This window comes from Hippocampus zosterae, chromosome 17 (genome assembly GCF_025434085.1).
Source record: "Hippocampus zosterae strain Florida chromosome 17, ASM2543408v3, whole genome shotgun sequence".
Lineage (NCBI taxonomy): Eukaryota > Metazoa > Chordata > Actinopteri > Syngnathiformes > Syngnathidae > Hippocampus > Hippocampus zosterae.
In genome coordinates this window covers 1,615,740-1,640,850 of record NC_067467.1, presented here as the reverse complement: position 1 = coordinate 1,640,850, position 25,111 = coordinate 1,615,740, and the positions used below count along the sequence as shown (strand labels likewise).

Here is a 25,111-nt window from a genome sequence, read left to right as displayed (position 1 = left end):
AGACCAAAAAGTACACATTGAGAAGGCTCCGACAGTCCACGGGCTAACAGTTGCCCATTCAGTCACGAGTTAATGCTTCGGAAGACCCCGAGAAGCTAAGCGGCTATGTCTCGCACCACCTTCAGACGTGCGTCGCCCTACCGGCCGTCTCTCTCACGATGAGATCAGCCGACAAAAATGTCTTCGTTCCGATTAATAGACGTGGCTGTTCCAGCACATTCCACCGCATATTTTATGAGGGTCGTGTAGTCTATTGCAGGTGTTGTTGCGCTGATAAAGGCCCTGCAACTGGCAGAAGCAGAAACACTCGTCTGGCGAGCCAATGCATTTGAGAGAGCGCTCGGCTTCAAATTGGAAACAGAAAAGCTTCCACGTGCGTGTGTATGTGTGTGTGTGTGTAGTCCCACAAACAATGCCCCCTGGCAGTTTGACTGTGACACACACACGCACACACACACACAGACAAGATAAAATGTTCACATTCAGATAGCGTGAGTAAAACTAAAAATAACTCGGAACAGTTAACAGCAGAACTTGTGTTGTCTGTGTCATAGCATTATATGTACAAGACCCCCCACCCCCGCAAAAAAAGCACTATTTTGTATGAAAATATAATATCAAGAGTAGTACTGTTGTTGAGAAAAAAAAATACTCTTACTCTCTCTTCCAAGTGTAAAATTTACTCTGTTTAGACTAATTGAAGCTCACTCAAATAAGACTCGTAAAATTTGTAATTTGGGGGGGACTTGTGAGTCAGCATCCATCAGATCCTGAAAATTAGTCAGTTGGTTCTATGAAGCTCGTGTAATAATCAAAAGGGTGGATCGGTAACAGCAGTGACGTCATTCCCTCCTCACCTCAAATATTTCCTCGCGGGATACCTCGATGCGACAATGCCCGGCCTGCGGCTGCTGCTGAGAAAGTTCCTGTCGGAGGATTTTCAGCTTCTGGACTAGGTCTCGCTTGTACTTGGGTACGGTGAGACACTCTGCCTCCTCTGGGAGCTGACCCGTGGACACCAGAGCCTGCTGGACCTGATCCTTCAACGGGTTCTGACGACTAATGGGTAAAAGAAATGGAATTTTAACGGAAGATTGAACAGACCAGAAAATAAGTCACAGAGACAGAATCAATCAGGAGTTTTTAGATATTACAATTTAAGTAGGAGACAGAGGGGATCGGCACGGATAAATAAAAAAACATATGTCATCATAAATATCAGTTATTCAGACTCTTCATACACCTGGAGTATTTCAAATCCATTTCGGGGTAACTTGGCCACATGCAACCGTAATTCCGTGTAAAACCAAGAGGTGGGGCTGCTGTCTATTTTTGTTACAGGAAAAAACAAATTTAACGGAAAATTATTTTGTACAATTATTTGGACAGAAGTTCAAGTCCGTTAATCTGAAGAACAGCCAAACTTTTAAGAGAGGACTTACTTTGTGCAAAGGCAGAGGCAAAACAGACGGCAGACTCAGGGTGGCTGCAGTTGACAGAGGTTAAACGAGACCGCAATTGCTCTCGAGTATCCTTCTTAATGGCCTGCGTTGTCCATAATCGCATTGACAACTTAGTTTCTAGTGTCTGCCAAGTGGAATTGAGTTAGGCTTTTCAATCACTTCCTGTTAGCCCAGAAAGCCGCGGGGCCCCAAAGGACTCTCAAGAACTCCACTTGAATCCTTTTATTTCCTGTAGACTAGACTCTCGGTGAGGGATGGGAAGTAGGAAGCGCTCTCGCCTGACAGTATCCAAATCCAGCGGACAACTCCAAGGGTGGGAGGGAAGGATGAGAAAAGGCACAAAGCGTCTTCCGAACTTTCACCTATAAAGTATCTCTCGCCCTCGACTCTCCTTGTCGCAAACAAAGGACGCGGGTCGCTTTTCTTGGGACATTCGCTGGCTGCGAGACGTCACCAAAATGAACCAAAATTTCCAGGATGTTGATACCGCAAATGTAAGGTGACGTGACAGCTCCTCGTGTCGCTACGATCAAAACCGGTATGGAATCAAGATTTCAGTGACCCTGACCGGTGGGATTTGTAACGTCATTGGGGAAATTTATACTGTAGCTGGATGGATGCTGAGACATAGACTCAATGAAATAAAAAGCGGCCTTAAAAGTGACACATTTGACATACTAAGACGATACGTCAAACATTTTTGTGGTATGACGAAAGAGGGTGGGGCTTGGGGTGGGGCGAAATCCCTGAATTGATAAAAGGCAGATGTCTTGATGGAACTCCGTGACGCTTGATATCTTTTCCAGGTCGCACATATTTCCTAACATCATCCCCATCCTGCTGGATTTTGTAGCAGCCGTCATAAAAGACGTACCGATTTGAGCGGCTAAATATCATCTTAAATTTGGCCATTCACTATTATGCATCTTAAGTGAAATTTAATTTGATCAATTTCACCACAATAAAAAAAAAACAACTTCTCTGCAGAATCTTGCTTATGAAAAAAGTGGCGTGCCAAGATAGGTTTTTAAGACTTTAGATTGGACAACAGGCACAAAAAAAAAAAGTAGAAAATGCAAGCATGTTCTTTGATCCACGCAAAGGAGAAAAGAAGCAACCGGATCTCTCTGCAATGCATTCCGTCCCTTCACAGAGGAGGAGTGAGGTCAGGCAGAGGAGGCCCGTCCGTCAAGACACCCGTCCGCCGCTCCATCTTCGTGAAGCCAAAGGACTACGGGTAAATCTAGCGCCGTTAAAAGCACAGGAGGTGTTTGAACAGCTGCGCATTCTGAACATGTGTCCGGGGCCATGCTTGGACCATGGACCAAAGGCTTGGACCGTGCACAAATACATAAACCCATGCCTAAAGCTCCGCGGAGTGACTCAAACACAGAATTCATTAACAGAGTTAACATTCATGTGCTATTTCCTGGATGTAAGATGGTAGTCCTTGTCTCCGATTCTCCTGTCAGATGTCTCGCCAACACCAGCTACGTGGCGAATAGTGCGCCGAAACGCCTTGAGGATCCCAAGGATTTAAGCATGTGTGATGTTTGCGTGGAAAGTGGAAAAAAAGAGGAGAGAATGTGTGGCCGTGTGCAACGGGGGGGGGGGGAGGGGGGGGCTTCCTGGAATGAATAACAAAATCTTACCTCACATTCTGACTTTCAATGCCTCCTCGTGAGCCATTCGGGCTTGGACTGGAAATGCAAAACAAAGACAACTGAGTCCAGGAAATAAAACAGAACCACATTTTTTTTTCTCAAAATTTAACACGACTTGATTTCACAAGGATATACTGTAAGCGTACAAAAGGTCAAAACTTACTTAAGGACACGATGCAGGTTGGCCGAGAGGCGTGGGTCAGTGAACTGCGTGGTCCGGTTGTTGTGGTCCACAAAGTATACTCTCCCCGTGGCAGTGTTACGTATCTCCCAACCAGGAGGTAGCGGACCCAATTCTTCACAGTTTACATTACTCAGATCTCTGACAAGTGACAGAAAAAAAAGCAACACGTTGGAAGAGTTTGAAAAAAAAAAAGATCATGTAGACACTTTAGTATCATTCTGATAAAGGGAGACGCCATGTTGATTGCTATGCTAATCTAAGATTGACACAGCTAGCACTTGAACGCCAGAATTAAGTGATTGATACAGCAAAATAGCATAGAAGCGTCTGGACCGTGGAGAGACAATCTAGTCGTTGAACAGATTCGGATCTGGAAATGAAATCAGCCGGCCAGGTGGCCTATAAAGTTAACAATACATGAATGCAGTGCATAGCTCCTCAACGGCTTTGTCATGTGACGTGTTGTCGCCATAAAGTCCCAAATCCCGGAAGTCACATACCTTGGTACTCTGGGGTCATGCCATGTGCTGACACCTGTCTGAGTGTGAAGGAAGTACACTTGGCCTTGTTGCGTGGTCCTCTGTTCTGTAATAGGATTTTAAAACAAAGGGGAGGCGGGGGGGGTGTCAATTCAACACAAGACGCAATATAATAACTCGCATCCGAAAGGAGACAAATTGAAGAAATTCTTTGGAGGTTTACAGGGTAAGAAATATCAGAGAGGATGGGGCGTATTTTTTGGTGCTTTTGATTTGTTTGAGGAAGTGAGCTCATTTATCACCTGCCACAAAGCGGTTCTTAAGGTGGCGCTTCCAGACGGCGTCCTGCTAACTCATTGGATTATCGTCCTGTTTTACACATAACCTGGCAACCAACGCACCGTAAATTGCAAACGACAACTCTTGTGTGTGTGCTTACACGAGAAGAAGGAGACTTTCGGACAGATTTTAAAAGCATTGTGCAAATAAATAAATACATAATCCGAGGATGAAGGACAGACGAGCCTCGAGAGGTGCCGAGCCTCCTAAATCTCAGACACCGAGCGCAAGGCTACGATATGCGTCTCCAAGTCTGGCTCCAAAACCGCGGCAAAAGAAAATTCCCGTGAGGATAAACAAAACTCCCAAAGATGTGTCTGGAGGACTGCAGCTGGCGTGCGTGTTTACTTTTGACATGAATGTGTTTGATTGTTTGCGTATGTGCAGAAACAGAGAAAGAGTCTGGGGGAGGGGAGCAAATGGCCGCAGCCAGACTTGAACAGCGAGATCGATTCAATTAGATTGTCTAAAATGGAGCCAGGCTCCTTGTGTGGGGGCTTCGGCATCACAGAGGGCTCGTGGATTGAACGAGGAGGGCCGGAGGACTTGCGGCTTTACTCGGCAGGAAGGAGCGAAGCAATTAGCGAAATACCATTAAGTTATGACAGGCGTCGTCGTGGGGGTGGACGAGGGCAAAAGAAATACCATTTCTATCCCTTCATTTCAAACCGACGCAGTGAGTAAAAGCAGATGTTTGGCACAAAGGTCGGCAATTCAGGATTACAAAAATCGGAGATGATCATCATTATAAACTGGACGCGGAAATTCCAAGGAATTGGACAATTTGGGCTCTGAATTGACGAATTGGAATTGGAATTTGCCCCGACACTAACCGTAGCCCTCTGGGAGGTCTGGAGGTGTGTGCAGGTGCGTTCTGCTCATGTAGTTGCGATGCCTCTGGGAGCGAACGCGCCTCTCCTGGGCACGCTGGTCATCGCCGTTTGGCGGCAACGCTGCTGTCGGCGTGGCTCCGTTTGTGCTAACGGGAGTGTTCTCATCCACGATGCAGCTAAGCGGCCGCCCGGGGCTTGAGTACTCTGATGCAGATCTGACGTGGACAACAGTGTCATGGGGGAGGGGGGAAAAAAAAACTAGGCTCAAGAAGTCATTTTTGATGAGGGACTTTTTGTTTGAATATTTTGGGCTGAAACATGGAAGTCTTTTGTTGCCGGCGACGCGACGGACTCACCTGGTCGGCCTCTCCCACTGTGTGGTGCGCGTGATGTGGTTCAAGTACTGGATTCGTCCAGATGCGGTTCTCCTCTCCTCCCAGCTGGAATCAGAAACCGTGCACAGCGGTGAGCGGATCTTGTGATGTGGCCAGGGGGGGTCGTATGAATTTCCATATTTCGTATAGCAGAGTGTATTTTTTCGGACTTGCATCACTGTCTACAAAGCTCCCCCCCTCAGACGACTAGAGACCCCCCCCCCCCCGCCTCCCTCCCGCCCCCCCAAACAGACTCACCCGTCTGGAAGATCGTTGTCAAACAGTCGACTGCAGTCTACCACTGGGCCTCCTGTGCCTATCCGGTCTCTGGACTGCAAGCTCACTGCGGCAACACATGGCAGACAGATGCACAAACTGGAATTACGAGACAACCGATGATAGGGCAAGCCCGGTTACGTTTTTATTCATTCCTCTTTTTTTTTTTTTTTTTTTTACTGGCCTGTTCAAGTGACGACAGTTTGTGTGAGATCTGATCCATGTTTGTGTGTCCTCGTGAACTTACCCACGATCTGACCTCTGACCGTGTCACTGTCATTCGGACTCAGTTTGTTCAAGTCTAGTCTCTGGTCTGTGGAGGGAACACAGATGAAAAGAAAAAAAATCGGAGAGACAAACAGGAAATGAGGTTAGAAAGATCAGATGGGAGAAGACACGCTTCATCAGTTTCATACAGCTAAGTGTAAAAAAAATATTCAATGAAGAAGTGGGACACATTTTCCTCATTGGGGAAATTAGACTCTTCTGCATCATCTCCCTCTACCTCAGTTACACGCTCATCTGCTTATCTAGCTCTCCCCATCCCCAAGCCATATATTGAGGGTGCACCCCCCCCCCCCCCCAAAAAAAAGACGCACTGTTGTCCACAGGCTGTAAAATCTGACCGGGCATCGGTAGAGCGCGGCCTTCAGTTCAAAAGCAAAGGTCAAACAACACGTTGGCAAATGTCAGTACAAAGCCTGCACTATTCCACTCAAGTCCTTGTATGCACATGAACTATTTCCCAGTCTGGAAACTCTTTGTATTAAGTTCTTAAAGACTGGAATTAGAGACACTCACACACACACACACCAGGCAGGGAGGAAAGAAATACACAAACATGGCCTGCAGACATGAAAATGGCCACTATCTCTTCTCTGTTGTCTGGGTGTCATGCAGATCAGCTCAGGATGTCTGTCTAGACTAAACAAGGGACCGAAACAGGCAATGGTCAAACCATTACAAGGCTGGCGGCAGGTCAGCAACCGCAGAGAGACAAACACAAAACACACATAAATGCCTTGAGGAATGCGCTGGCTCACATTGCGGCGCATGTCATTGAACTACATGGGCAGCCTCGTAAACCAGAACCAGTTGCGATGATACACAAAAAAAAAAGGAAAAGAACGAGGCAAGGCGCTGTACGATGAAACGCAAATGTGGAATGGAAGCCAAGGCTGCGTTTCGGGCGAGCAGATGGGACAAAACCTCCCTTCATTTCCATGCGCATCCAACCCGGCTCGTCTCAAGTTGTACCGCGATGCACGTCTGCATGAAATGAGCGGCTGTCTGGATCAGCAGACAGATATAGAGGGAGGCCGAGTCCCCAAAGGCACGCTCTTGTTGTCTCTTTCAGTGTTGGAGGAGGGAACAGATGGAGGGGAGGGGGGGCACTGAGGGGTGAAGGTGAGGCCAGGAGAAAGGAAAACGCGGAGCGAAACCACACGCAGCTGCGGCACAAGGTTCAGGTTTGCTCCGTCGCGGAAAACAAGCCCTTCGAATAAAGTTTTGATACTCCCGTCCAACACCTCCACCGCGCGGTTCTGCGTTCGTGTCCCAGGTTGTATCGCGGCTTTTGGAGGACACGGTGGCTCAGGTGGCTGAGCGGGCTGCCCGATCACCCTACGTTCTATCGAGGTAATGCTCGAGCATCCTCGACACAGAGTTGCCTTTGGTCCGAGTATCATCTGGATGATTTCTTCTTCCTCCATGACAGCAGGAGCGGATGACGAGTACGTTCAGTGCGAGTTCTAAACAAATGCCAGCCTTTCAGACCTATAAATGGACTTTGATTACGGAGCCGTTGCTTAAATCTTCATTTATCCAGTTTGCCTCTTCGGAGCAGCCGTTTTTAGTGTAATGACAGGGTGATGCGGTTTGAAGGTCCACCCCACTTACGGCCTCGTCTGAGTTTGACGTGACACGACTTTACGCGGCATTTAACCTCTGGCTGTTGTTTTAGTTTCGTTGTAATGGCAACTGCGTCCGTAACCGCTACAGACTTGTTTTAACACCGCACTCCTGCAGCCCCTGATTAGTTAATAACGGAGTAGATTCAGTGGTTAGGGTGCGCGCAGGAATTTGCTGTGCCGTATATTTCGCCTTTTACACATTGGGGCCTATGTGGCAATTGGGAATTTTGACATTTTTTCCAAACGTTTCCACTAAAATTGATTTAATAGCGACAACGTTGCCATTGTGCTGGTCTCCTTTACAATCGTATAATGATAAAAAAGTGGGCGGCCCGGTAGTCCAGTGGTTAGCACATCGGCTTCACAGTGCAGAGGTACCAGGTTTGATTCCAGCTCCGGCCTCCCTGTGTGGAGTTTGCATGTTCTCTCCGGGCCTGTGTGGGTTTTCTCCGGGTGCTCCGGTTTCCTCCCACATTCCAAAAACATGCATGGCAGGCTGATTGAACACTCTAAATTGTCCGTAGGTGTGAGTGTGAGTGGGAGTGGTTGTTCGTTTCTCTGTGCCCTGCGATTGGCTGGCAACCGATTCAGGGTGTCCCCCGCCTACTGCCCGAAGACAGCTGGGATAGGCTCCAGCACCCCCCGCGACCCTAGGGAGGATCAAGCGGCTCGGGAAATGAATGAATGAATAATGATAAAAAGGCGGTACGGTTAACACGTGTTAGCGCGTTGCCATCACAGCGCAGCGATGCAGAGTTCGATTCCGGCTCCGGCTTTTCCTGTGTGGAGTTTGCACGTTCTCCCCTTTGCCCGCGTGGGTTTTCTCCGGGTATTCCCGCATTTCCAAAACGTGCACGGCAGGCTGATTCGACACTCCAAATTGACCCCGTGAGCGATTGGCTGTTTTTGACCCTTGTGAGGATAAGCGGCTGGGATAATGGATGGCTCATGATAACTTACATGATGACAATGCGTTTTGAAAATGTCACGGTGCACACCGAGGCGGAGTATCGCTTACAGCCCGTGTCTTTAAGGCGGTTGATAGCGTTGGACAAAAGGCGGATGCATCCCAGGAAGCCGGCCCCTTGTTTCTTATGAATCTTCTTGTGGTTCCACACGCTGATGGTGATAGAATCCGATTTCCCGATGTATCTGAGGGGAAAAATACAAACGCGTGAAATATATTCATGATACTTTCACACAGACACAACGGCAGCCTGTTTTGTCCAAAATTTTGAAGCAAGCGCATCAGAAAAGTGTCCACGTCGTCTCTTTGCTAATACATCAGGTGAAGCTATGAATGTGATGACAACACGACCACATGTTTGGACACATGTAGTCTGGCGGACTCGCGCCTTCTAAATAAAACTCTGGAGAACTGACAGAAAGGGATCCCGCTGTAATTATCATAGCAGTTACCAAAAGGGATATGAAACAATGGTCTGTGAGTAAGACGTCTGGACATTTTGAGTCCATGCCAAATGCCTGTCTGGGGTGCGATGTGAGAGTGCGGCGGCTCGGTCAGACAGACGTGGCGGGAGGGAAGCGCTGTCGAGTCCGGGACATCTGCAACACCCGCCGTGTCCTTTCATTACGTAAAGTCTTTTGATAGACACCAGTCGCATGAATTCAACTCCAAGTTACTGCCGCGCTCGGAGGTTTTCATTCGATTGTTTTACATTTATGGCTCGCAACGGTTTTGAATACAAATATTTACTGCATTAAGGTGAGGTTGGTGACAGATGACAACTTGTTCCGACTTCCCGACTTGATTTCAGCAGCCCTCGTACACGATTAATCAGGTTTTCTGACATTTATACAACAAGACTAATAAATATGCCAGACTGCACTGTGCCAGTAGGTTGAATTAGGACGGCAGGTGGAGTATAATTTAGGGCCAGATATCTTGTTGCGTTGATCGGTCGACCCCCCCCCCCCCTCGAACAAACTCTCCTCCATTAAATTGGGATTAAAGCTGAGAGTTCGGAGGGTGTAGATTCAACCTAACTTTGGAGAAAACATTCACAGTAAATCCTCAAGGATTTACGCTAAACCCGAGTCTGTCTCCATCAAACTCTTAAAATGTAAATACGCGCACGCAACTTTCCCCCCCACCGAAAGTCAAATGTGACACGAACAGATAAAAAAAAAAAAAAAAAAAATTGGCAAGGTGAAAAGAGAGACTGCGGTATCCCGAGCAACCAAACAAAGTTCCACGAGCGCTTCCTCTGCAGTTGGCCACGCTAGTCGGTGGGATAAACATTGGAAACTTTCACTCTCGCATTCACTCAGGCGCTCTGTCTGCAATTTTTTTTTTTTCCAGGTGACTTTCACAGGACAAGCCATATTTGGAAAAGGAGATCAGGGTAACTTTAGCGGACATGCAAGTGTTGCAGTCATTGGGAGAAAGTACGAGTCGAGTCTATTTCGGCGTATGACGTCCTGTTCCGAGGGACATTTTTAGAAATGTTTGTTCGCATTGACGGGTTATGTCATAAGTGCGTCGAGGAAAGTGCGAGCTTATACAGCCGCTTCTGCTGGAATCTTAACATTCCGAGATGCGCTTACGAAGGGTTAACGAGGGAAACAAACACGGAAACTTCCATCACAGTTTCATTTGCGCGGGAAACATTGAAAAACACAACAGTGGGTAAACTCACAGGTCATAGTGCTGATTCCACTTGGGGTCAAGTGTGTTCCTCACAGTATCGGTCGAGTGGCATTGCCCCGAACCGTCCACGACCACCTTCGCAAAAGGATCGGGCAGGCCTACAAAAAGAGAAAAAAATACCAGCGCGCCAAATTAGCCGACGACTTCATGAGGAAAACATGCCTGGAATCGGCGCCGATACAAAAATCTCGCTTGACAAAGAGAGCGACGAGGTCGGCTCGTCGGAGTTGTCGAGGCTTCGGTTGCCGTCGCGCATGAGCGTGTGGCTGCCGAGCGCACAAAATTCGAGATGCAGACAACTGGCGTGTGCAATGGAAAATGCCGCTGCTAATAATCATCAACCTTTCTGTTTCTGCGGGTATTAAGTTAGGTATGGGGGGGGGGGTTGCATAAAGTATAAGGATATCTCTATTTCTGTTTGACAAATGAAACGTTTGAGTTACGCTTTCTTGGCGAGGGATAAAAATGATTCAAGTGCGACACACAGTGCAAAGTGGGGACAAATGGGTCAGCCTGATCTACGGGCTCAGTGCTGCTCTCTACCGACTCCCACCAAGGCAATGTTTGCTCAGCTCCGCAGCGTCGGAATGGCAGGAATGGGCACCACAGAAACCACCTGAGTGAGCACTCGACCTTTACATGCGCATTTACCATGACAGCCTGACCCAAACACACCAAAACAAAAACACAACGCATGCACAATTTCCCAGGGAAAAGGACACCCCCCCCCGGCCCCCACCCTCCCCACTACCCTGGCCACTTAGTGCAAAGTGGTCCCAAGGCACTAGACGCATCGTCACTCGATTTTCGGTTTGAATGATTTCATGAATGTATTGAGGCAGACAAAAATAGAACTTTCTTTATGTGTTGAAGATGACGGAGCGAAAGATAGCGTCTATTTCCGAGGAATCGTTTTTAGTAAAGCCTTCACATCTGTGCAAATGATGTGCCGATTGCTAGTAAAGGGAGAATTTTATAGTATGACCCATGTTTGCTCATCTCAAAATACCTTTACAGCACATTTCTAAAGAGAAAAAAAGAAAACAAAAAGAGTCGTTTGGCTCATACTTACGGAAGAAGTCCTTCTTGACGAGGTTTTTGGCACAGAGGACTGAAAAAAAAAAAAGGAGGGTGTCATATTAATTACTAAAATCAAAAGGTATCAAACCACATCGCCAATGGTAGAGTTTGAAGGTCATTTGGCAGCACCGTCAACACTCTTCAAAGTATTGCAAGTTAATCGGTACAATCCCAGCGAGTAACTCATCGTATGTTATGTTCTAAAAATGTCAGCGTTGATCATAGGCAAACTCAAGTTTTGCCCAGAAAGAGAGCCTATCCCGGCTGACTTTGTCAAAGAGGGGGGAGGGGGGGGGTGCGTCCTGCAACGGTCACCAGCCAAATGCAGTCAAAAGATGATAATACGAGTCAAAAATACGCTCAATCGCATTCCCAGACTTCAGTAAAACACAAACACACCAGGCCAGATTGGCGTCATGGATAGGAAGCCGCTTTGAACGCAAATCCACGACCACTCAGAAAACGAAGGCAGCACAAGCTCGCGAACGTGAATGCACGAGGAAGCTCCGTCACCATCTGGGCATTTGGATTAACAGCTACGGGCAGTGAGCCAAGCGTAGTTTCTATTAGCGATGAATGGTCGAAAAACTAATGTGGTCAAGAGTAAAGAGCTGATAACCTTCGCGGGTAGCGACTGGGATTCATTTCCCTGCACTAAAATATTAGTCACGATGGCAACAAGCAGAAGGCGATTCCAACGAAGCCTAACACACAGTATATGATGTCACAACTCGTACACAGTACCTTGAATCATCTTTTTAAATTCAGTGGAACCAAGGCTGGGAAGAAAAAAAAACATCTATTTGTATGTTTTACTTGATGAGACCAATAACTCAAATATCTGTTGTATCAAATAGGTCATCTTACTTTAACTGCCGAGATCACGAATGCATCGACACATCTATTTGGAAAGTGTCTCAGCAAAACTCGAACGGGGCTTGTTTGCATTCACACTTGTCCACACCACACAAACAGAATTGCAGTTTGAAGTTTGTTGGAAGCAAACCGAGCGTAAATGACTGCACTTCCCCAAGTCCACTCTGAGAAGCGGCGCCCCCCCCCAACGAATCACGATCCACATCAATCAATAAACGGCGCACTTCCACAACAGACGCCTGCGCTAGCTGGCAGAAAACTCTTTTTTTTTTTTTTTTTTTTACCGGGACACCTGATACCACCCCACGTGATTGAAGATATATTTTCCAATGGGAAACACAAAAACATTCAGAAGTTAACCTCTTCTATTTGGGGGGTGGGGGGGGGGTGGAATCTATGTACACACAATAATACAAACTAGCCCGAGCATCATCATTCCACACCATTAAAGCGGGCAGTCTGGATCCGTGATTTGCTTCCAGGTGCGCCTTTTTTGGGGGGTTGTGGGTGGTGGTGGGGGGAGTCATGTGCAGGTGGGAGTATTCACACAAATAGACAAGGGCACACCTATAGTGCCAGACTGCAGTCTGCAGCCGCTGCGTATTTATCTAGCGCTCCAATCCCATTCCGCACATACTCAGACACACAGACAACTATAGATCACGCTGCATTATTTGAGGTCAAGTCGAAACATTCCCCCCCCCCCCCTCACCCAGAAAGAGAGGGAAGTGGGCGCCGCCGTCTTTTTGATGGATCAAAGAAGAAAAAAAAAGTAGCAACGCTGCGTATTGTGCATACATCGAGACACAAAAGGTCAAATTCAATAACCGTAGCGACAATGAAAGACAGGAGGAGAAAATGTGAACAAAAAAAGACGAGTTAAATTAGACGCATAACCTCTTGGCGCTGGGGGGGGGGGTTGAGCAGAACATGCTCGACAGATGAGGAAGAATTTCTTTCCGCAAACATCCCTGGGAATGTGTTACGTTCCATAGAAAGCCACTCATTTCGGCAACATCTGGTATACATCCATTCCAGTCGGCCCGAACACACAGCCGCGCACGTGCTGGAGCAAACGCAGCCCGAGACTTGTTCACTGCGAGTCCGTCCGTCTATCCAACTAATTATTACCAGGCACAGAGACCAGTGTGTGCATATGTCAACATGCGCCACTTGGATTCTGTGACAGGGGGAGCAAGAGGGGTCTGGCTTAGGTAACAGGTGGCAGATCTCGGTTCCGCTATCCAATGAGGGAATCAAAGTGCATCGTGGCGGTCCTCTGCGAGCCACACGGCGCAGGAAGAGGAACGCTAAAATGATGCCTCCACAGGATTCTTAGGAAGGCGTAGCGCATAGGGATGAATTACAACAACTGGCGAGGAAACTGGCCGACGCAGGAAGACAGTGGCAGCAGGGAGGCCAATTGCAAGTCTGAAACTTCAGAGCCGCTTGAAAAGAAAAGAAAAAAAAAAGTGCGAGGAGAGCAATTAGAAATTCCATCCATTAGAAAAATAGCCCTCAGACATTTGAGAAAGCACCTCCGCCATCAGACTTGTGAACTTTCAGAGCAACTTTGAAGTTGCTGAGCCCACTAGAGACCAGTTGGGAGCAGGTTAGCAAGAAATTCCGGATTTTTTTTTAAAAAATCCATTTTCCTTCAAATTATTTTACTTTGCTCTACCAATTGAGCATGGGGGGTGGACAACAGGATTTGACTTGATGCAGCAGATGAGCAGAAACGTTTTTTTTTAAAGATAAGATAAGATAAGAAACCCTTTATTAGTCTCGCAATGGAGAAATTCCCAATTCACAGCAGCAAAGTTATGAAAGGAAGAAGTAGAACAACAAAATATAGGAGCTGCTGGAAAGGCAGCCACTCTCGCGGCGCCATTTTGAAGTCAAAATAACCCAAAAAAAACACAACACAACACATAGGACACGGACAGTCGTGCAATCCTAACCACTTTTCCTGCATGCGCTTTGTAGTTTGAAGCAGTTATGGATGAAAGAGGAGAGGATCAAAGTGTCCTTTCACCAGTGGATCAGAGGTGAAAATGTGCACACGTCTGCTACAAGCTAAGTTTTGAAAGCAAACTCGAAGCTGTAGCATCCATTGACGAAAAGAGATTAGTTCACTTTTCCTGTCCCACGTAATCCGCTTCAAACTCCAAGTCGCGACTCCCAGCTCCAAATCTGCATCTACAATGTAAAAATGGCAAGAAAGTACTGTCAAAAAAATTTGCTGAGTGAAATTGAAGAAAAATGAAAACACAGACACTCAGCCAGCATCCACGCTTCTGCTGTATGATTTACTGGCTCCGCATTTCTTTTTTTTGCCTGTAGAGAGGAGTGGCGTGGTATTCGACTGTCCCAGACAGTAGCTAAGTTTGCAAGAATTTGCCAAATTTCAGGCTACATAAAGACACGTGCGGAAACCCTTTTTTTTCCCCAATATTAATCATCATCAGAACGTTGTTTAGCAGGCTATCAAGAGTGTGATTCAAATGCAAAGTGGCATGAATGCAAATCATTAAAAAAAAAAAAAACTTGCATGGGAAAGCCTTGAGTGCACTCCCTCATATGTCCCCTCGGTAATGGAGCGTGCCATGAGTGATACGTTAAGAGTCAATCCATTAGAAAAATGTGTCTAGTTCAGTTACAGCATCAACATGTGACCGGTCTGGGCACGCAGCGCAAGAAAAACACGGCAGAGACAGAAAATCAGAGGAGACAGCGGGAACATTTGATAAATATGCCCGAGAATGGTGCTGAAAATGTCTTGTGATACGACAATGGCGCTCGCAACGTACAAATGGAATGAAAGTCCTTTTTTTTAAACTTAGCTGGCTCATGGTGGCCCAATAAAAAAGTGAAACTGTACGACCCGCTTTGGGTTTAACTGTATGTGCGCCTTTTCATCATGTATGTTGGTTGACAAAATTCTGAAAGAAATGTTCTAAAGCGCCGACTCTTTTCATCGGACCCGTACCCTCGTCTCACACAAAAACACACAGACGCCCACTCCGGAAGAGCATCAAATAACCCTTTCGCGTCTTGGCCCATCTGAAATTCTCTGTCGTCATAGCGACGGCGAGTACTGAAGCAAAACTGAGAGAAGGGCGTCTCTGTGCTGCCTCCGTTTCTCATTCCGGTCGCACTGCAGCTTTAGGGATGCGAAGAGACGGCGAAACGCAGACGGGACCACCGCTGAGAAATTCACAATAGGGCAAGAAAATTAATAAAAACCAACATGGGACTCCTCGGCTTCCTGGAGCAAATTAAACCTGAATAAAGTGATTGATAGTCTGATTGATAAGTCAGCGCAAAGTTTTTCCACTGCGTAATGCATCAACACGAGACGTCAATCAATCACACCGGCACGAGAAGTGTGCAGAGGAGTACGTCAGACAACAATATCATACATCACACCGATATCTTTTTAATTTTTTTAATTTTTTTTATGATGAGGTTGTGGGTCATTAAAAAAAAAAACGCAGCGTCATCTGACAATCAATGACAACGGATTGGACGATGCCGTTATCAACCCTCGGTTCAACACAAAAGGCCGGCAGACGTTGGGCTTTGGCCTGACGTTTGAGTTCCACCTGTGGGGAGAGGATGTGCTGAGACCCCCCCCCCCCCCCACACACACACACACCCGCCCAACCAGACGAGGGCACAAAGAGCTCCACTGTGCGGGCAAATCAATGTGCTCCGGCAGACGCAAGCCAAACACCTGTGAAGGGAGAGGTCATGTGACATTGGGGGGGGGGGGGGTCGCCATGGTAACAATCAGATGGGAGGATGAAAAGTCAGCCGTACGTCTTTCTTTTTGCCATACAAGCGGACAGAAGAACCACATTCACACGCAAAAACATTGAAGCATGGGAAAAAGACAGCAGCGCGGCGGGGAGGGAAGAAAAAAAAAGGGGGGGCTCAAAGTGCCTCCAGTCTCTTGCTCTGTGGTTAACCATTACACTGGAGACCGCGAGGGGGAGGAAACAGGGCGTGTTGGAACCCAGACACACGCCTGGTAATGTTTCACCATTGCCATCCCTGCCCTGAAGTCAAATGTTTAATCGGAGGCGAAAGGAGAGCAGTCGGCCTTTTAGAAAGAGCAGACGGTCTTCGGTTTTTGCAAGGAACCATTCACGTGCGCAAATCTCTTCAGGACCACCAGATCGGCTTGAGCGCCCTTTCTGACCACCTGACTCCTCTGCGAGTCCAGTGTGATGTCCCGCCTCCCCAGAGACATTTTTGGATCAACCTACTCTCCCACTTGCTACACTACACACACGCTCACTACCTCTGCCATCCCCCCTCCCCTTTTTATTCCAATCCTTGGACCGTGCACCTTCATGGCGAGCATTTCTCACCTGTAAACAACAATCAACTCCGCTCCGAAGCAGCCTTTCATCAATCTCCCGCGGCAGGATGTTGACCGTCCGGAAGCGGGACTCAAAATATAGCGTCCCATCCCTCGCTAGGAAAGCCCAAAATAAAACACGGACTGTATGCTTAGGTTCATATCCTATCCCACAGCGTCCCTTGCGCTTTTGTGGTTTGTCTCAGTCTCCTCTCCGCCTTCATGCCCCCCTCCCACCTTTGTTTTTTTTGTTCGTTTGAGTACGTTTTGAAATTGAAAGCAGACTTCCCCCAAAACAAGGTAAACGGAGCTGAGCCGAGATGTCTGCGCAGTTGAAAAATGTAATTGGCAGAACACGTATTCCAGTCCCTGCCCGCCCCCCCCCAAAAAAATGTAATGGACTCTGTCTGAGAGTTTGTTTATATTTTGAACATTTTAGGGCAGACTTCAACTGATGTGGAACAAGAGGGCCGTGCTCTGGTTCTCCGTCCTAGTTGATTCCAGTGTTATGAGCTTGAAGGGGGGCTTTCGAGTTTTTCCATCCAAATTCATTTGACGTGAAATTCCAGCAAAGGTTGAAAGCGCAGACTTATCGGTGGTCCCCGTTGCTCGATGAAAAATGAAAATGGAGAGGAACTAAAGTTTCGAATAAACGCCACTGATGAATCTTCAAAAAGCTTCGTTTCTGCGCACCGTGGATTTGGACGTCAAAGTGCAACATCAAGACGGACCAGCGCGAAGGCCTTAAAAGGCTGCCGTCGTCCAGCCCGAGCAGAGCGTCACATCTGATAAGATCTGGTCCGGCCCCCAGCGTACGTACAGTAGAGACACCAGACTCATCACGGAACTTTTAAGATCCAGGAAAATTGGCGAATGGCTCTCAGATCAGCCCTTTCCAAGATTTCAAATTTCAGGAAGGAAAAAGAGTAACACGCACCCCCCCCCCCCCCCCATGCATCACGTTTTGTTCAAAGAGCAGTGCCGGGAGAATCATTTTTTTTAAATGAAGGGAAAATATTTCAAACAATTACTTCGGCATTCAAAGCTGTGCGATGAGTATCGAATTTGGCAATGCGAGGGAAAAAAAAGGCCATTTTGACCACAGACTCGGCGAAAGGGCGGCCGCTGCACGAAAATCACAGTCGCCCGGGAGAGACATGAGACGCCGTACGTCTTCTGGTTGCTTCTCATAGGACAAAGGTCAAAAGGTCATGCCTCCAGAGGCCATAAATCATCATGATTATCCATTCGACTCTGCTGCACCTGCTGGGGTGCTGAAAGATCTCGGCAAGCACATCCAGGCATGTGCCTCTCACATAAAACAGACATCCCTCCCCACCCCCCCTCCCTTGGCTACAAACGATATTTCAATCTCATGTGAATCGGACTCATTGTGCATCCGTTGTCTAGTCGTGGGGGGGAATTGCTTGTTGGAAGAGTTGCAAAAAAAAAAAACCTCAAATGGTATTTCCCGGCTGTTTTTTTTTTAAATTTTACTTTTAAAATGGAGGTTTCAAACGTGAACAGCAACGCTCATAATAACAAGACGGGTCGCGAAGCTCCATCATGGCTTCATAACTAAGCAGTTTCCATTTTCTGTGGTTTATTCGCGGTGGTCGAAGCTGCTATTTGCAGCTGTTTTGACAGTTTGTGGGCCTCACTTCCTATCATGCGGCAGATCTGTGGAGAGTCTCTTAAAAACAGAGTGGGGGGCGGGGGGTAGGGGGAGGAGTAAAAGACGCTGCAGTTCTTGTGGAGGAAACGACTGACGAGAGAAAGCTTTATCCGATGTGGAGATTTTGTTTCAGTTCATCATCCGTCATTCAGAATCTACAGAAGGTCCTCGGCTTATACGAGAGAGAAACGCGAGAGTTGGGTCGCCATGTGCATGGTGGACCCTTACTCAGTAGTAAATTCAAAATCAAGTCAATCAATAAAATATTGATAGGGAATATTGGGAAATGCGCTCTTTGCACACCTTACCTCCGCTGACCAATATTTCCATACCGCAGACAATATAGTTGTCACCTGACACTAGCTTCATGTTAGCTTAACGCGACAAGTAGCAGAAGGTTCCCTTTAGCGAGATAGATTAGACAGATCAAATGATTTTTTTTTCTTTTGGCAGTATCTACTTATCTCTTCTTCTTTTGAATTTGTCATGGTGGTTGGCAAAAAAAGTTCATGGCGCTGAATAATTCTGTTGCTTTGTGGCCCGTAGAAATTTTTATGATCGGGCGGGAACCGGGACATCCCTAAACTTTTGAATAGGAAACAATAGGAATGATTTTAAGGTTGAAACTAATCAAAAAGCGGCCATGCGTAGAGTCTTTTTTTTTTTGCATCGCAAAACTTTGAGAGGTTCCCCCGCTCTCTTGAAAAGCAATTTTGTAAGCAAGTTACGTCGACAGCTTTTAGCATGGAGGAAGCCGTTGCGTTTGCCATTGGTTTTGGTAAATACGTCTTTCTGAACAAACCCGTTTTCCAGGCGCTGCGCGACGCAAACGAGTCGAACAATGTTGGCATTCGAGCGCTTCAAACGGGAACCGGTTTGGCTACAACGAGGAAACTCGCCACGCGCGGCGGGCGAAACCAACAAGGGGCGGGCGGCCATTTCAGCGCGAGAACATTTTTCACCCATGTCACGTCGCCTTTTCCCTCCGTGATTCAGGGCTTGTGCTGTTGCATAACAGAGGAGTTGACCCCCACCCAACTATTTTCAGCTGCCAATAGTGGGAAACGGCGCCACATTGGCAAATTTGAGAGGCAAATCAATCTCTCCGTCCGCTACAACGTGCCGAACAGGCAGTCGGCCTGGGCCCAAGCCGAGCGGCTGCGTGGCTCCCCCCCCCCCCCCCCCCCTCTGACGTAATGGAGCCGGTGCATCGCACAGAAGCCGAGGAGCACGCCGCGGAGGCTTCGGCCAGTGATTTCGCAACTTGACCGAGAAACAAAAAGTTACATCACTCAACCGTCCCCCCCCCCCCCTTTTCCTACCATCAACACCGCCAGCGAATGTGTTAAACCGTCAAGGATCGGGACGGTTATGTCATGGCGGGAGATGAAAGCGTCAGAAATCCTTCAAACGGAAAAATGGATGAGGACACAAATGGCACAGGAAGGGAACGCGAGGAGCACTTTTTTCCTTTGCGCCTTCCCGTCATTGTGCGACGGGAGGTTTTCCATCGGCGGCGGTCGACGTGAATTCCGGGTCGATGTCTCACCGAGATACGCTGCTGCGGCGGCGCGGCGGTTTGCGTCAGGGGGCAACTTTTTCAGCCACGCGTGAAGCGGATCGCACGCGGCATCAAGACGTGACATCATGTGCGAGGCCTGATTTTACCTGAGCAACAATGACATCATCGCTTGGCAAGGCTTCTCAAAGGGCCTTTCTTGGGTTCTTCCGAAACGACTTCAATCGTTCTCTAAAAATTATTTTCCCGCCTATTATTAGTTTTTCTTTTCTGTCATTTACAAGTGAGAAAACGTACGAGTGATCACGACAACCGTTTAGGAATACTCATTTCGAATGAGACTTGGGAGTAGGCCGCGGCTAATCGTTTCATATCAACAAATATCACGATAGACGCCTGACCGATATCCATCGAAACTGCCGTCAATGTAATATGGATTAAAAAAAAAACTACTAATCATGAAGCAAACTTGAGCATTTTGCCCGCTGCAGGCAGAGACGACGGGAAGATGTTGGCTTTGTGCTACAATAACAAACGCAAATTTCCTACTTGGCGATCATAAAGAAGAAAAAATGTGTTCGGATGTCCTTTAAAAATAAGTCAAGACGAAATCGAATGTCCGATATGTTGGAACTGAGTATTTCCTGTAAACAAAAAAGGCAAAAAAACCCACAAAAAATTAAGGCAGGCGGCAAACGTTTCTTTCACCGAAATTCAGACAAGCAAAGCGCGTTGAAGCAGACGGCGATGGTGTCAATCTCCATCTCCATCAAGAGTGGCGAGCAATGAGTCGTGCTGCTCTTTTGGGATTCTTGCACATCTGGGCCAAAAAAAAACAAAAAAAACTGGACGTGTAATCCACCGTCGGCCTGCGTGTGCAGGAACGCGCTGGTGTATTTGTTCAACTTGAGCAGAGATGCCATTCGAAACGTGATCGGGTGCGAATATAAACGACTCTCCTCTCATCTGGTCTCCTTTGGCGACTGAAGGGCCTCAAACGTCATGCGCAGACACAGACAGACGTCTCCAGTCAGCTGGTGGGGCTTTTTTGGGGGGCGGGGGGGCGGCTTCTGCGCCAACAACACACACGCTTTCCAGAAAGTAAGACGGGAGAGACCTCCACACAAATCGCAGTTCAGCGTATCAATCCCCAATCGGGCAGAGGTGGCACATTCAAATTTGTCTCCTCCAAATTGAAAACGCCCCCCCACCTGCATTGGGAACTCGTCACAGTTCATCAAATGACTTTTTCTTTTTGCAATTGCAATTTCACGTGCCATTATTTCGTCGAGGTCCACTTCCCATGCAACTTTGCTATGACAACCCACCCGCGCGGTGACGTTTGCATAAACCTCGGCGGGGGTCCGGGGTGCACTTCCTCTCCGACAGCTCGGCCGCCGGCTCCCTACGGCTACATCGGGCCACCTCTGGGCTCCTGCTGGCTACGTTTGGGGGGGTCGAGCAAACGCGGGAGCAGCTGAAGCAACAGGAAAGCAAAAGGCCCCAGCCGCTCCATTAATTGATGGAACAATGTTAAAAGTTATGGGAGTGTCTCGGCAGGAAGAAGGAAAATGTTTACAAATGGCGCCCGAGTAACCGATAATTAGCGGCCTGCTTTTTTTTTTTTTTTTTTAAATTCCGCTCTTCTCGTCTTTTTCATCTGGTGCACCGTGTCCTTGTTAACGGCCAATGTGGAAAATGTTTGCACGGCGATGACGACCGGGGGCACATGTATCCCGTCTGAAGCGTCCACCCAGATGGCTTCCGCGCAGCTGCGACCGGGAGCGCACGGCTGTCCCGAGTAGCGAGTGAAAACCACATCAAAGCTAATCTCCATCAAAAGGCTCGCGTGCGTCAAAAGGGACGAGCTTTTGGCCGCCCGTCTTCTTGCCTGGCGGCCATCTTGAAGGGCAACCAGCTCGGACCGTTCTCGCAATGGTGGGCGGGAAAGGCGCTTTGGGTGTGGTCAGGGGAAGACTGAAGACTGACATATTTGCCCACGTTAATAGCGGACAAACATCTGAGACGCCCGGTTCAAAACGGACATGTCGGGGTGACGCCTCGGGCACAAACGGCCTCGGGCCCCCGTTTTGGATGGAGCCAGGGAGGCCGGAAACCAATTTGGGTTTCAGGCAGCTCCAGTGACACTCTTTGGGCGCACGTGAAGCGCCGCAGAAGTGCGAGCCGGCTTGTATATACACAGCTGCGCGGCGCTAAACAAAGACACGCATAATGACAGCGCGCGGCAAAGATTTGGGTTTTAGCAGCAGACGGCGTCCCTTCCTATTGCGTTTCCTTTTTCCCGCACTGCAACGTCGCTCGGCGTTAGGAGGAGGACGAGAGCTGGTCAATGAGGTCCGGCGCTCTCCTTTTTCCACAGCCGGCTCACATTCCTGGCATTCCAGGAGACCACTGCGGTCTCCGACCACGGTGACAAACTCAGTCACGGTCGAATGGACTCCCCCTCCCTGCATTTGTAAAATGTTGGCTTGCTTCAAGTCAAGATGAATTCACATTCCATCTCATGTGTCGCCCTAAATTCTTATCAAACTCCAAAAACGGTTTGAATTGGAATATGCGACGTCAAGCGTATTCCAACGCTGCCATGACATGCATCCAAACTTTGCTCCTTCCACCCTGCAGTGTCAATCCAGCCTTTAAAACAGGTCATGTCATCTATCAAGGATTTTCTTTTTTGTTTTTTTTTTTTAAACGGAGACAGCTCCAACCTGGAATCGATTATTTTTACATGACTTTCCTCACAGGGAGGTTCTACCGTATCAACAAAACAAGGCATCGAGTCCAAATGACTTATCAGGTTACAAATACTTAGTAGCGTTCTCATTACGCATGTGTGATTTATGACAAGCGTAAACAGGTGGGAAAGCTCGCAGTTAACTTGGCAATGCAATGCGCGCAGGTCATTAATCCTTCTCATTAAGATCGGCCCTTGTTGTCTCGACTTACGCCTATCAGAAAACACTTTCGCTTCAATATTTCACTTGGCACTTCCACACGTCTACAAACAGTTCCCGGGGAATGTGATGCGGGTCGGGTCCTGGAAGTAGATCAAAAAAAAAAAAAGGAGGCCACGCCGTCGGCCCCTTCTCGCAGTCAAAACACCGAGCTCTCATGTAAACCTCGATTGCTGTTTGTGTTGAAAAGCAGACAGCCAAGGGAGAATGTGCAGGAGGAAGCTCAACTAGATTATCACCGGGCTAAAAAAAAAAGCTTCAACATTTTGATATTTGGTGATCAAGAGTGTTGCGCTTAGGAGTTCACGGCATCATACACTAAAGAGGAGAACAACGGTGCGTCGTCACGCAATTATGGAACGGCACACATTCACACTGTGAAGCCCACTTCCATTTCATCAATAAAATGAGACAATCTCTCATATTTAATATTGAGAATGGTATCCACCTACGTTGATCCTTGTTCTATTTACCCCCGCTGTCCACATTGGATCGCCCCCATTCAACGACCCATTGTGAGCTATGCACTTGTGTGTATTTTGGCCACCGAGTCTACACGCTTCACGATCTTATCTGCCGTTAAGACATCATTTTACATTTCCTTAAGTATTGTTACCTACAGGGACACCACCCTGAAAGGCTTAATGTCAAGACCCAACATTATTTCCTGGTCTATGTACACACGAATTTGATATGACTGCGTGCTGTACAAGTTTCCACTTGGAGAAGAATGGCTAAAGGACAGGAAGTCAAGCTGCCTCACACTCAAGCCACGTAATCCATCAACAAATGCATTTGCAGACTGCAAAAACGAAGACGATGCAAACAACTCCCAGTAACATTTTTTAACCACTGCTTAAGTCACAAATGCCACTGGTGGATTTTAAAACGTGATGATTCCACTTCCCTAAAAAGAAAGAATCAATGCCAAGATAAGTGAAGTGTTGTGCTCACATTCATCCTCAATTTCTTAAGGCGTTTTGAAATGCACTTCGAACACGTAGGAAATTAAGAATAGGGTCGTTTTGTTGATTTCCAAGACTATTTCTGAATAATTCATTGTCCTTATCATTCCTAATCTTAATTTCTATATGCTGTATTCGAATATTTAGGGAAAAGCAGGCCCCGAGGGGCAAAATAGAACCAATGGTTGAAATGTCACGTAAACTTGTAAAGACTTCTTTCCTGCAAAGTCGGCGGCGGGCTAACTAGCGAGCTAACGCCGGCTAGTCAACTTGAAATGAGCTCGTCTGACAGCACCGCAGTGTGATAGTCGGCTGGCCTGGCTGCACTGGAGAATGCGACAAGTCGATGTGTTAATTCAAAACGTATACTGTGACATATGTACGGCTCACCAAATAACGACTTACTTAATAGAGTGACAACACAATCACAGCCGGCTACTTCTGCCCCTGCTCGGGCAGGACCCGATTTACAGCGGGTTAAGTGGCGACAATCGCAATTTCCACCAACAATTATCAACACTTTCAACAAAATGTAGCGACGAACGAAGCGGGTGCGCGAATGTCAGAGTAGCGGGGGGGAATTCGCGTAGTTTAAAATGCATTGCAGCTCTCAAAAGGGGCAGCCGTGGTAACGACGGAAGAGTGAAGCGGCGATGAGCCAACTCCGTGGCCCATGGGGACGGTTCCTCGGATCCAGGAAATACACTAAGCCCTCCTAGCTGGTGTACGACGGAATAGAAGCATTACTTGAGGGGGAGCTTATAACAACATCGCCACATACCTGTTAATCGTAGCTTCACGGGTCCATTCCGCCGAACTCCTTGGTTAGACATCACCTCTTTGTTTCAGCCTCACGGCGCGTACAAAAGGAGTCGTTAGGTGGGGGGGAAAGAACAAGATTTAGCAGTCTCTCCGCCAGTTTTAGACGATAATGGAGTCAAGGCATTGTGGCCCGGATGTGCACAGAACTGCCATCGCAAAAAAATAATCTCAAACAAAACTATTTAAAAAAAATCGTGAATGGTGTATAATGTTTAAAGACGAGTTCTTCTTAAGGCGGCGTTACATCTTGGGAGCCGTCGTCTCCTCTGGCGGGGACTAGAAGTGAGGAGTCCTCCGGCGTGTAGCCCAATTGAGGAGGCTGCCCCTGCCTCTGCCTCTTCCTGGGCTGCGGGGAACTGACCAGTGACAACACCGCTCCAAACATTTCCCCTCACATGTGGCACAACACCTCCAACCTACTCTCTTTTTTCTCTCTCCCTCTCGAGCGCACACACAACCCCCCCCCCCCCCCCCCCCCTTGAGCGTGTCCTCAATGTCGGAGATTCCCGATTTACTGTCCCTTTAAGAGCACACGTAACCCCCACGCCCCCCTGCTCTGTTGAGCAAGCGTTACATTTGGGGATGCGTGGTTGGATTTTTATCAATTGTCATTACGAACACTAGCGTTTGAACGAGT

The 25,111-nt window shown here is 47.7% G+C and overlaps 1 protein-coding gene across 1 annotated transcript in view; it reads right to left on the bottom strand.

The window, feature by feature from the left end:
- The window catches only part of smurf2 (SMAD specific E3 ubiquitin protein ligase 2), a 31,218-nt gene extending 6,287 nt beyond the window's left edge, over positions 1 to 24,931 (bottom strand). The window contains exons 1-12 of the mRNA XM_052048151.1: positions 24,434 to 24,931; positions 11,269 to 11,307; positions 10,186 to 10,294; positions 8,544 to 8,677; positions 5,860 to 5,925; positions 5,595 to 5,679; positions 5,319 to 5,402; positions 4,963 to 5,177; positions 3,812 to 3,896; positions 3,291 to 3,449; positions 3,116 to 3,163; positions 858 to 1,059 (exon numbers count right to left, since the gene is read on the bottom strand). Coding sequence (XP_051904111.1) covers positions 858 to 1,059; positions 3,116 to 3,163; positions 3,291 to 3,449; positions 3,812 to 3,896; positions 4,963 to 5,177; positions 5,319 to 5,402; positions 5,595 to 5,679; positions 5,860 to 5,925; positions 8,544 to 8,677; positions 10,186 to 10,294; positions 11,269 to 11,307; positions 24,434 to 24,485 — 1,278 coding nt within the window. The 5' untranslated portion in view covers positions 24,486 to 24,931. The remainder of the gene's footprint in view (positions 1 to 857; positions 1,060 to 3,115; positions 3,164 to 3,290; positions 3,450 to 3,811; positions 3,897 to 4,962; positions 5,178 to 5,318; positions 5,403 to 5,594; positions 5,680 to 5,859; positions 5,926 to 8,543; positions 8,678 to 10,185; positions 10,295 to 11,268; positions 11,308 to 24,433) is intronic.
- Between the last annotated feature and the right edge of the window lie 180 nt (positions 24,932 to 25,111).